Source organism: Chroicocephalus ridibundus, chromosome 9 (assembly GCF_963924245.1).
Source record: "Chroicocephalus ridibundus chromosome 9, bChrRid1.1, whole genome shotgun sequence".
NCBI classification, from domain to species: Eukaryota; Metazoa; Chordata; class Aves; order Charadriiformes; family Laridae; genus Chroicocephalus; species Chroicocephalus ridibundus.
In genome coordinates, this window is record NC_086292.1 from 13,228,737 (window position 1) to 13,242,009 (window position 13,273).

The following is a 13,273-nucleotide window of genomic DNA, read 5'->3' on the forward strand; positions in this document are numbered from 1 at the left end:
AACTCTAAAAGTCTCTGCATTGCAGTTAGTAACAGTAGGCTTGGTTAATAGAACTCATTTGACTTGGACAGTTGAGTCCACCTCAAAAAAAAAAATCTCTTACCAAATACGTAATAGTACTCAGTTTTATTATCATTATTCAGTATGTTCTATGTACATTGAGAATAGTGATTCCATAGGCTTTTCTTTCCAACTCAAAGCAGGAAGCTTTCTTCTGAGGAAAAAAGCTGGAAACATGTGTCTTATCTCTGTTAAATTCAATGTAACAATTTTTGAACCACAAGCTATCCTAGAATTATCTAGTAGCATAAATCTTAACCTACAACTGGTCTATTTGCAATGAAGTGAACAAGTGACCTTTTTGCCCAGGAATTAGTCTCTATTTTCTCAGCACCTGTAACCTGTATATTGCCTCAGCCATCATGTTATATGATGGAAAACGACACAGCCTGCACACTTTCTTGATCCTGAACATTCTGAAACACTCAAGCATATGACTCATCTTTGAGATGTTAATACCCTCAAGCTCCTTGTTCTTCCTTAAGTTTCCACAGATTCCTCTACAAAGGGTGCTTCACGGGCTTGGGTGAAAGCTGTGGAACTCAGAATGGACACAGAGAATCCTGCCACCACGTGAATTTTTTTTAACACAAAAAAAATTTCTTTAAGACATTTTTCTTTACAAATCCCTCCTGGAAATGTTCCAGTCTCATGCATGTAGCTTTGCAAACAGGGTATGATAATGAGTCATTTGTACCACATCCATGTAAAAGTAACTCCATGCCTCCCAGTACAGGTTCAGCCATAAATTAGGATGCCAATGCTTGTGCCCTGGAATGCAACAGTCCTGATGGAACTAAAATACTCTCACTTCAACGAATAAAAACCCTCAAATTCCACCCACACAGCAGTTTTTAGATAAAAAGGCAATAAGTCTGAGAAGACTTGAGTACAAGCCATCCCAACATACACTGCATCCCCAAACAGAGAAGAAAAAGAGAGCTTCCATCCCCAAAACCTACACTCTATAGATGAACAGAGGGGATAACAAGTAAAAGACAGAAGCAGAAAGATCATTGTCAATACGTCAGAAGGATTTTACATCATTTACATTTGTGTATATTGCACTCAAAGACTTAGGAACTGTAGGTAAAGAGTGATGACAAATGGCTCTGTAATAACAATCAGCTAGATCTTTTCTAGTATACGAGAAACTGGTTTGTGTTAAATTCAAGACAAGGAATTAATCAGAAAAGACTAAGGAATAACCTTGATCTATTTGCCTGAGGCATGAAGAAAAATCCTCCTCTTTCCTGGGGATAAATGCTTGCATAAATACATACATTTATTAAAGAATACATGTTCATGGTTAGACTTTCCAGATGGACTGCTACTCCCAAACAACATGCTGTGCACAGAGGATGGATTCAAAACCAATTTTCTCTTGAGAATCACAGAAGCAGTTGACAGCAAGATGTGACAAACACACAGGTTTCTTCTACACCTACCATCAGAAAGAATCTGCATGATAAATCCTGCACTGAGCTACTGAAATTTCAGTATGGACTGATCCATTCCATTTAGTACTATAAAAATACACTTAAGAGTTTAAAAAGCCTTCCACCTTCAGAGATGTGATTTTATTTGGTGTGACCTGATACTTTTCTCTTTAGGATGGAAAGAGATAAGATGTACTTCGCTCACCCCTTCATAGCTATAAAGACTAGTATTGCAATAAATAAGATGGGAGCACTGAACCGTCACCTTCTGCATGACTGAAGGCAGAGATGCTGACTTGGGAGTGAAAGTAGTCCTAAGCTCTGTCAACAGGCACATATATTCCTGTATTTACAAAGGAGTCATTTGTCTTATACTGGGTAGGGTTTGCAGAAAGGTAAAAGAGAATATGCATAATTTATGACTTCAGAAAACAGATACATGATTCACTACTGCCATGATATTTTGCATTCCTCCTGCATGAACAGAAACAAAAGACGAGATAAACTTAAAAATTTAAGCCTCTGTGCCCAGTTAAAAAAAAAAAATTATAATTTTAAGAACCCTCAATCTCGTCGAAAAATTACATTTTGTGTAAACAATCTGGTTTTGGAATAAATAAACGAAGCAGAACTTTTGTTTTCCAGAGAGAAATCTTCAGAAGGAGAAGAAACAGAAATAAGAAGATGGGAGATAAATTAGCTGTTTATATGGAATTCAAGAGACATCTAGTGGTTAGTAGAACACAAAGTCTCCTCAGAGAGCCTGTTTTCAGACTTATGCTGCCCTTTCTATCTTTATTATCAGTTTGAATGTAATAAAGAGTAATTTTGAGATCACGTGTGAATTTCAGTATTTTAAGAGTTTTTAGTAAGTTCAGTGAAAGTGTATATTTACCCCTTTATAAAGATTTGTATTCATACTTCGTTCATTATACTTGGTATGAAATGACATTCTAGCACATTTCTTCATAAAAATTACCAAGTTCGTGCAAAATGGACCCATAGAAATTAATACTTCCACCAATGTCAGGATATTTGAATACATAAAATATACCAGTGGTTGGCAGTTTTAAACTACTAAACCATACATATCATGATAATTTAAAACATTTAAGAAAATTAAATGCACGTTCAAAGTGAAAGATTATTTTAGCTTTGTATTTTCATACTATTCTTTTTCAACTGTGTAAGAGCAGAAAAAACTAAAACTAAAAATTATTAACGGATAGAATTTTAAGAGAAAACAGACGCCAAAAGATTCACTATATTCCTAGTGCCTCAGTTTCAGCATTAGACACCACAGAACATATTTCTACACTTTAGCAAATTATTCCCATCCTCTTTTAAAATGAAAATTATACTGAACATAAGGATCTGCAAGAAGATTTAAATCGAGTATTTAACTCTACCCCTGACATAACTATATGTCAACCAATATTAAATGTTGAGCTACATTTTTAATTTCTAGTATCCATTTCTATGATTTACTTAAATGGATTCTTCCATAGACAACCTAAAAGAAACTTCATAGTAGACTAAATATTGGATGTTTCTCTCTTTATGGACATGATTTTAAAATACAGTATTTCTTCAAACAGACATTTTGGCCAGTAAAGCTTGTAATTCTCTTTAATTAAGGGATAACTGCTATCTAGCACTGTCTAGAAACACTTTAATTGCTGAAACATCAAGTAGAAATTGTATTGCATAATTATAAGTAGCACTGGGAAAAGCAAATATTCCCACCTGTTCAAATACACATTTTAAGTATTTTACCGTATGTTTTATTTATTCTTATCACAGCACCCAGAACTCTGAAAGAACATTTTTATAAACAAATCCTGAGGCCAGGAAATGAAGACAGTAAATAACAACGCACAGCAGTTCTGCAATTGCTAGACTAAACTACTAAAAAAAAAAATAAAAATGCAGATTTGTATATGAAAGGACATTTAACTTACATGACTGGAGCATAACATTTAATTAGAAATTTGCTTACAAGACAACACGGAGGATCTATGACAGCTGTATAAGGGACAGTGTTCTCCACCCTTTTGTATTAGCCATGACCGATAGGGTTTTGTATTCAAGCACACAAAAAAAGTGTTCCAGCATTCACTCATCACAAGTGATTAAGTTATTTCCAGTATTCTAAAACATTTGGAAGTACATTTTTCCCATATAAATACGTTCACATGAAAATACACGTGGGCGTTTCTTACATAAGGTGCACATACTTAACAAATTTTACTCATGAATAAAAGGAACTGAATCAAGGGAGATCCAAGCAAAAGTTCCAGGCCAAAGCTAAAAGCTTTTTATCATTAAGAGTGCCATATTCTGAGGTCGGTACCTACATAGCTTATTTGCACCCACCAAAGCTTCTGTTAGTGCTATCACTTCTCACTTGATGACTAAATTAAAGAATGGCTCTGCTCTTCAGACAGAGAAAGGAAAAGAAAAATACAGCTAAAATTCAGAGTACTAGTCTACTTGCTATCAAACTTATATTACATTCTCTAAAGTATGAACATCTTCAGAAAAGTATAACTAAAGAAATTTAAGCACTTGCACATGATAATCCTTATTCACAACTACAAAGCACATTTTAAACCAATTCAATGATTAACTCTTACATGAATCACTAAATTTCCTCATGCTTTCAGAAATTAAGTACCAATATTAGAAAAGGTGTTCCTTTCTCCCAGTACATAATTCAGATGTTTTCAGTCTTTAATATTGTCCAATTCTGAAAAGCAGTCATATTTTCAAGAGATCGTTTGGTGAAACTTCTAAGTTGCAATAAGAGTAACAAGAATATTTGCAAGAATAGTCTACCTCTCCACTAATCCCTTTGGCTAACAGAAGACTTTCAGCTAGGCACGTTTTCTAATCTGTTTGTTTCAACTGTATTGTGTTTTTTGCTGTACTAAGGAAAAAAGGTTATTTTATTAAAAACTAGAAGTAAGAATAAAAAACAAAGTTAACTTGTTTCCCAGACCACAGTATTCTGGTACAAATCCCAAATTGTATGTGATGGTACTTAGAAAAGAAGGAACAACATACATGGACTAAGTCATAATTTGAAGTAACTGATACCTACCATTGCAGTTCTAGATTTGATAAACCAGTCAAATCTGAACTGAGGAGCATTGCGCACACACTGCCTTAGTTCCTCATATACATTTTCTTTGTCAAAGCCCATCTTGTGTAACATGCATATCAAAAATCTGTCTTCCTCTTCTGTGTAATTTTTCCCTTTGTTTGTTCCATACTGAATACGCAACTGATGAAAAGGTGCTTTATACCTTGCAATCTGAATACAAAACAAAAATAAGGATGATTAAACATACAATATTACATCAAGAGTTTATTACATATTAGTACAGGTTACCGATATATGGTACAATACATATACTATATTAAAAGATGGAATTCCCATCCCCAGCTACTCTTTTTCTGAAGGAATTTGGAAGAAGTCAGCTGCAGAAAACAAAAACTTGCAACAATTACTTTGGCATCGAGTGCTTTCTTGATACTGATCCTCCGTTGAATTCTTGCCTCTCCTCGTTCAATTTGAGCCATAATCCTCTCAATGTCCTGAAGTTCATTACAACGTTCCCAGAAAACGGCTAAAAATGCAAAAGATAATTTGTAAAGTGAGATCTTTTCCTCTACTCTTACTATTTTACTTAGTTGAGGCAGTCCAGCAAAAAGAGAAATGCAGTTTGTGGTTCCATTAAATCTTAAAGATTTGCTACTACGCTCCCTTTTACTATGCTCACCAAGAAATAAACTTGCACAGACCCTTTATTCAATGTCTTCAGAAGTTATCTTATAAGTTAACTATAAGCAAAGGTTTAGTAACAACTGTAACAAAGTTTACATTCAACGTAATTAACTGTCACCTAAAACTGAAAAAAAACCCCCAAACATTGTTAGATTGTTTGTAACAATGGTGAAACAGGTTAGAGCTGCTAGTCAAGCAGTGAAACATTCATGTTTCAGTTTTCACTACTTACCCTAAGGTCAGAGACTACTTAGTCTATCTGTTATAAAAACTAGTAATTTGTAGCTTATCCAGTGACATCTTTTACCGAACCCAAAATAAATTCAACACTTTGAAGGGAACTCTTGTGGAGTTCTTCCTTTTTAGGCTATAGAAAAAACATTACAAAGTTCAGTTTTATGAAGATATTCAGTAAAATTAAATCCAAGGATGGAATAGGAAGAATTCTGTACAAATTAAGCAGCATTATGTAAGCACAAAAGGCAAAGATACAGTGTACTAGCTAAAATAGCATATATACTCACAGCATAAAGCATCATGTTGCCACTATAAGGCAACTTCATGATTCCACAAGACCACGTTGTCAACGTAAATTAACTATGCCAAGTTCTAAATTTTGACTAAGGAGGGATAAAGGCAGCTGAACGCATATTTATACGCTGCAAATTCAACCTTTTTAAGAGGTTAAGTCTTCTGAAAAGAACCAGCATGTAATTTAAAAAAAAATAATATTATTCTTGCATACATCCAAATTCTACATCTTGTAATTTTAAAAGAAAATGTAGCAAAAAATGATCATGATACCACACGATCGAGAAATACATTTCAAAATACCACAAACCTGAATATTCGATGACCTCCTCAGGTGACTTTCCCTCCACCTCACGGGCAATATTGTCTATATCATCACGACCATATTTCTCATTAGCTTTAATAAACTGGTTAAAATCTCTTTTATTCCAGTTTGTAAAACCCTGTAAGCAGCAAGAGATCAAGAAAGCATTAGTAGGTAGAAGTGAAACATTTTGCAAAATCTTGTCTTATGTATGTATCATTTGCTCCAACTGGCAATGCCTCTGCAATGTCACATAATTACAGTGGTTAATGGTCTTTCGGGATTTCCATAAACTTGTATTATTCAGGGATTACTACTGAATCATTAAAAGCCTAAAGAGTTATTTTTGTGCATGACTCCCCATGCATTAGTAAGAGCTTTTTACTCTTTCTTTTTAAATGCTTTTACATGGTATTTCTCCAAAGAAACAAGCTGAATGAGCGGTTACTGTAATTTTAGTAACTGTACTGTAATTTAGCAACAAACTTCTTAGCAGTATAGGGTGCACCAATACAAGTGTCATTACAAATTCTTAGAGTAGTGCAAGTATCTAATGCAAGAGCTCCTACTTCGGACATTTACAAACTTTGAACCAGACAAACAGTTGGATGAAAGCATAAGTATGTCAAGAAACTATCTGTATTCAAAAAGATGCAATCAAATGGAAACTCTATAGCACTGACAAATGGAAAATTTGTTATGCACCATAGAAATGAATCCAAAACTGAACAACAGTTAAGTGAGATGCAATGCACAAAAACATCACCCAAGAATAAGACATTACAATTTAAAGACAGGGAAAGGAGAAAACATCAAGAACAAACAAACAAGTCACATGCCTGAGCAGAAATTTGTAGAGCACTGAGTTTCTTTCATCACAGAAATATATTTACAAGGAACTCTTGTCAGTTCTCCAGCTGAATAAGCTCACTCCACAGTTAGTTAGCATCTTTACAAGAAGTCTAATATACACAATACAAATATTTCTTTTTAAACATTAACAGCAGTGCCGACATGCATATCAGCCCGAACTTAAGTATTTCCTCTGCTATAAACAGGTGAAATTAATAGTCAAATTGCGCCCTTGCAAGTTTCTTTTCAGGGTACATTACGCCTAATTCTTTTTTCCAAATCAAAAAATCCTGTTACGTTTTGAGACACACTTTTCTCCTTAACAATTAGCTTTTAATAAGCCTACTCAGCAGGATAATAGTCCAAAAAGTGAGAAACTAGCCAATGACAGAGACGCAGTTCCAGTATAAACAGAACATGCCTAACAACATAACTGGGACAAAAATCAGTGAAAGTGACATGATGTCTTATACATCTGTGTAAATACAGTATATGTTGATAGAGGCTTGTCCTCTCCGATTCAAACCCTTGTTGATAAAAAAACCATGCAAGGTAGATGCATATATAAGAAACCCTGGATTTCTGCATATATTGCTGGGTAGTGCAGCTGCTGTACAAGTCCTCGCCTCAGAAACATTGCAGACATTTAAGGAAATAGTAGGTGACTAAGACGTAAACTAGTTCAAGGACAGGAAAGGTCCCTCAGAGCAAAACCAAGTAAAATCATTACATGTGTGCTTCCCTCTTTCTGTAACATCACTGTAGCTTTCCTGTGCATATTTGTCATTATTAGTATTTATATTCCATATATTGTAAATATTCCATATTCCATATTTTGTAAAAACAAAAAATGTACGAAGAAATACTTGAGTTGTTTTTATTTTACCTGTGTTAGAAGCTTTTCTTTCTCTTCTGTTTCCTCAGCATTCAGAGGCATAGACTCATCTATCTTCTTTTGTTCCTCTTTTTGTACCTGAGCTGCATTTGGGAGGTCAGGATTCCTGGGGACCTAAAATCAGGAGTATCAATAAACAGCAGTGCAGTAATGTTATTAAAGAGACTGTACACTTTTCTATCGACCTTGGTTTACTATTTATACCCACATGTTAGGTCTCACAGGACTGATTTAGTCCACACCCACTAAGCATTTGTTGTCACAGAAAAAAAAAAAAAAACCCCAAACAACACCAAAAAAAACCCCACCCCCCACTTTGGCTACCCTGAAGAAACCAAACCAAAATAAAAACATTTTTTAAAATAAATACCATAATATCAGTATCTACAAAACTGTTGCAAAATTGAAAATATTATCCTCCAAGACAAGGTGATGTATCAAATACTGTCATTTATCTGTGTTTGTTCCTTCTTGTCTCACAACCTCTAAATGCAAACTTTATCTTCACCTATAAGTAACAAAAGGGTCCTATTCACTTTTTCTTTAAGAAACTTCAGTGAAAAACACTGTAGCATACATGTAAATGGTAAAATAAATTTTTCCAACCGTTAAATATTAAAGCACTGATCTGTACAACAATTACCAAATGTGTTTTAACCAGATTTAAATCTTATTGCTTAAACCCTTCCTCCCAAAAATACAACATTTTGCCACCCATATTACGCCCTGTACCCACCACTCCTACACACAATGACTTAGGGATATTGTGAAAGACAGAGCCTCACTTAGTGTATGCCATCATAGTTCACTGATTTCAGTGGCACTTTCCATTAGCTAAGGATCTGGTCTCTTACAACCAATGGTTTATAATGGTTTAGAACTAGAGCGAAATACTACGTTCTAGCAGGTTTACTACAAAGCTATGCACACTGCCATATAAGGACCAGAGAGACAATGTTATATAAACAAGGCCTAGCAACATTTTATCTGTCCCTCTCCACACTAACACCAATTTAATATTTGTGATCTTTCAACTGTAATTGCAATTCCACACTACACAACAGCAAACAAGTCAGAAACCAGTATCCAGTAAAGACTTTGTAAACCTTACATATTTCTACAGCAAAAGTTAAGAGCTGGTTTTAACATCTAGCTAAGAAATTTTCTTGGCTATGGTGGTTTAAGTTAAGACTGAAACATAAATTCTATGATTCTATAAAGCCTGGTCTCTACCTATGCTATACATTCTGATACTGCTTATTATCAAGTCTTCAGTTTTAATACTGAACAGTCTTCAGATGGAAAGTTATACTTCCACTTCCGAGCAGAACAAACTTAATCATATTAATCACTTTCACCACCAGTAAACAGTCACACTAAGTTTCTGAGTAACAAGTATCCATGTTCGACCTATCCAATCTGACAGATTTCATTAACAGGACTGAAACACTTCTCTTTTCACATGCATATTGTCAATGTTGGCAATTCTCTCATTCTTCTTTGTTGGAGCATTAATTGAATAATTTCTTTCCCTAAGCTAATTATACTTCCTTTAGTTCTTATCTTAATTCTATTCTGACATCCACATAAAATTCTTTTTGCTTCAAACTAGATTCTAAGACACCTTCTGCTTTTTCTTAAAAATATATTTTGCTAATATTAATTCTACACTTTTGCAACACTAACTTCCTATCCGTTGCTTTGTATGACAAGTTTATGTTCTCCAACATGTTTTACACATGGTTTCCTCTTGCTGCAACCTGATGTGAAGCATGGGGCTTTTTAAAGTAAGTTACATGTCTAGAAGTAGGGGATCCATTTGATTTACTCAGCCAATACTGGCACATGTAATGAAAATCAACATCAAAACAGAAGCAACGTTCACTGCTTCTCCAGTAATGTCAGCAGGGAAGAGGGAGAAATTCAGCAAAGGCATAGTAGGAAAAAAGATAAGTCTGTTGACTGGTTTTCTTCTTGTAGTAGTAATACATTCAGACTTCTCCACACCTTTAAACATTTCATATCCTAGCAAAATGCAAGGAAAATTGATGTCACTTTGCTTACCATCCTATCAACACAAAGTCAACGTCAATATTACCTTGTTACTTTCTGCACAAAATATACAAAAGCTGTAAGGAAAAAAAACCATGCCCTGGAAGGTGATCTGGTACTAGCCAAAAATAGTTTTCTCAATTTACACCACATACCACACTTTTGTTTTTGAGAAGTATATGAAGCACCAGAATTGTCTTTCTTTTTTCTACTCTATTTCATTGTTAGGAACCCAATTCAAAACACAAAACTACACAGATACGAAATTTTTAATGAAGGAAGGAATTATAGATAACTTTCTGTTCTGCGCTGGAACTGAAATGGGAATAGAGGTTTTAAGCCATCTTCCTTCACAATGAGAAGCACTTTGAAAAAATAAGACCAGAACGACATATTTTTTAGTTGCTGTTCTCATTTACTTCACTTAGCTCTTGTGAAGGTTACAGTAAATCTGCAAAGAGGAATACAAATACATTTCAAAAATCTGAAGAGAAAATAGAGCATTACCTTATATCCTATAGTCTTACGATAATACAGAATTTCTTTCTCCAGAAGTTCAAATAACCGTGGTGGGAAAAACTGGAAATCCTGAATATTTGGTTGTTTTGGAGGTCGTGGAGCCTTCAAAAATACACAATACATTAACATTATATAAGCTTTGATTTCTGTACAATTAAACTACCATAATTCAGCAGCGGTGGCCACCTATCACTTTGTAAATACATTCATTTTATTACCAGGATAGTGTGAGAGCAGGAGATGCAACATGGGAGAGGAGATGAGCAAACCAGTAACAGAAAAACCCCTCCATACTTGCCAACTTCTTACCTTTGGGACTTTTGGTTCGCTAACACGCAGGGCTTCTCTGAAATAAGCATCAACTGCGTAGTTAGCTTTGCGTTCTCGTTTTGGAGGCTCTATCCATTCCATCATACTCAGCTACATGCAGAATAGAATAAAAAGATATTAGAGTACCTGTATGCTTTCCTAAAGTCACAAAAATATTGACTAATGGGGCACGGCAAACCTAATGGTTGTGCTCAACAATTTGGATACTACAACAGAGCTCAAAAATTACAGCTGATGATAACACATATTTAAACATATAAAACATAAACATATAAAAGATAATACACAAGTAAGGGAGTGCAGTGGCATGGACAGACCCCTTTACAGTATTCTATGTACTTCAGACACCAAGGCAAGGTTATCATTCCATCTACCAAAACACAATGGAAGGAATGGGGACTTGGGCTCTGAATTCTATAGTATCTTGTGAAACAAATTAATTGCTTCTCCTCTGAATATCACAATCAATAACCTCTACAGAGGCTACAACACTGGTAAAAAACCCAAACAAACAAACATTAGCAGCAAATTAATCTTAACTAAGTTACTTGAATTAAACATACTAAAGCATATTTCAAGACTATGCTGTATTCAGCTGGCTTCCTGTAATGAAATTATCAACACACAAAAAAAAATATCTTATGTATATACACACACACTCTACTCTATTGTCATTAATTTTTTTTTCCTAAATGTTTCTTCAAAATTGGTAAGAAACCTGAGTTAGAAGGGCATTCTGTAAACAAACAGGAGTTCACATATCTGCTTCCAGATAAGACCTTAAGACTATCTTGATTATACATCCCATACAAAACACAGACACACAGAGGTAATGTTGCAGTATCCTGAGTAATACCTCTGTTTGGATGATCCTTCTATAATTACGTAAATCATTGTACAAGCAGTTCACATTAATGCTTGTGACTAAAAGCTTCACTGCAAAAGAGACTTAAGTCCAAGTTCCACACATAAAACCCTTACCAGGCCTATTTTTTCCTCTGGGTTATGTGGCAGTAAAATAACACTGACTGCAGCAGTATAGTAGGATGCAACATGGTATTTTAGCTTCAGAAAGGATAAAATCTGAGCAGTATTATCAGATTCTACTATGAAGAAAAACAGTGGGGCTGCAAGCTAATTCAACAAAAATTCAGAATATGTGGATTTTTCAGTGGCTTCTTACTTCTCTAAAATAACCTTTATGGCCATAACATTTCTAACATGGCCTTTATGCTTGCACCTCTAACCTAAAGTCTTAAAGAGTTTAAGAAAAATTACCTTTTGTTTTTCTCTATAATCTTCACCTTCAAAATTGTATAAGCTCATCTCTGTGTCCATAGTGAAATTTCGCAAGGAGCTCTCCCCCATTTTCTGCAATCGTTCATTCATTTCAGCTGTCTAAAATACAGTAAGATACTTTTAGGCTCACTCAAGCTGTTTTATTTTTTTCTGAAAAGAAACAAACAAAAAAAACCAAAAAACCACACCACAAACCACCCACCTTTCATCATTATTAAAACATTCTCAATGTCTTTTTCTGCTTTAAATTTCTACTTACATTTTTCTCGTAAGGAGAGACGCTCATAATGCTTTTCAATTTTGAACAATCTGACTCTAGACTTTCCATTAAACTGAATTTAATGCTGGGATGTAGCCCTACAAATGTATGATTTAACTTTTAAACTTAAATCAAATTTATGCCAAGCTCTTTGGAGTTGAAATGGTAGTTCATTTTTCCACAGAGCTACTTATTACCTAATAAAGTTCCATAAAGTTTTTGTGTCTATTAAGACTTGTTCGTTCGCATAAAATCTACATCTTTCTAAAAGCCCACAAAATAAACAGTCCGCAAGACACGGTGCATACAGTCTGAACTTTGAAAATAATTATAACTCACTAATTCTACTCCTTCAAAACTTTCATAAGCTTTAAAATATTTACAAGTAGTAAAGTAATACTTGGGCATAAAAATAGATTTACATAATCAGATTTAATTTCTACTTTGTGCATACATATTTAATGTTTCACACATTTCAAATTCCATACAAAACTGTTCTCTAACCTTCTTTTCACCTCTTTCTAAAATAGTCGTTATATCTTCTTCTGTCAGCTCACTATCTTTGGAAGCAAAAACATGTGTGGCTCCATGCCGGATCATCTGTAGCATTTCATCTTTTGCCAGTTTGTTAGACTGTTGGTCTATGAGCCTTCCTAAAATTAGAAGAAACATGTTGAAAGTTATAATACAAGAGTTCTAGTAGCACCATGCAAACAGTGGATTTTTTTTTTTTTTTAGTTCACTGGCAGAACAAGAAACGGAAAACAGAAGAACAATGCAGAAAAAATTACATTTTACTTGAGATGAAAGTAAACAGAATCGGGAACTTCAGGGAAAATAAAAAAGTGACAACTTTGTATCAAGCCATAACAAAGAATGTTTCACATTCAGATAATCCAACTTTTATGTTTAACATCTTATTCTTACAAAGTTAGCTGAACTT

At 34.5% G+C, this 13,273-nt stretch overlaps 1 protein-coding gene across 3 annotated transcripts in view; it reads right to left on the reverse strand.

Annotated features, from left to right (window-relative positions):
* SMARCA1 (SWI/SNF related, matrix associated, actin dependent regulator of chromatin, subfamily a, member 1) overlaps window positions 1–13,273 on the reverse strand; it is a 35,219-nt gene that overhangs the window by 5,801 nt on the left and 16,145 nt on the right. For all 3 annotated transcript variants that reach the window (XM_063345918.1, XM_063345917.1, XM_063345919.1), the window contains 8 exons: window positions 12,835–12,983; window positions 12,051–12,170; window positions 10,752–10,862; window positions 10,431–10,544; window positions 7,863–7,985; window positions 6,131–6,263; window positions 5,013–5,131; window positions 4,603–4,815 (listed from right to left, as the gene is read on the reverse strand). In XM_063345918.1, coding sequence (XP_063201988.1) covers window positions 4,603–4,815; window positions 5,013–5,131; window positions 6,131–6,263; window positions 7,863–7,985; window positions 10,431–10,544; window positions 10,752–10,862; window positions 12,051–12,170; window positions 12,835–12,983 — 1,082 coding nt within the window. The remainder of the gene's footprint in view (window positions 1–4,602; window positions 4,816–5,012; window positions 5,132–6,130; window positions 6,264–7,862; window positions 7,986–10,430; window positions 10,545–10,751; window positions 10,863–12,050; window positions 12,171–12,834; window positions 12,984–13,273) is intronic.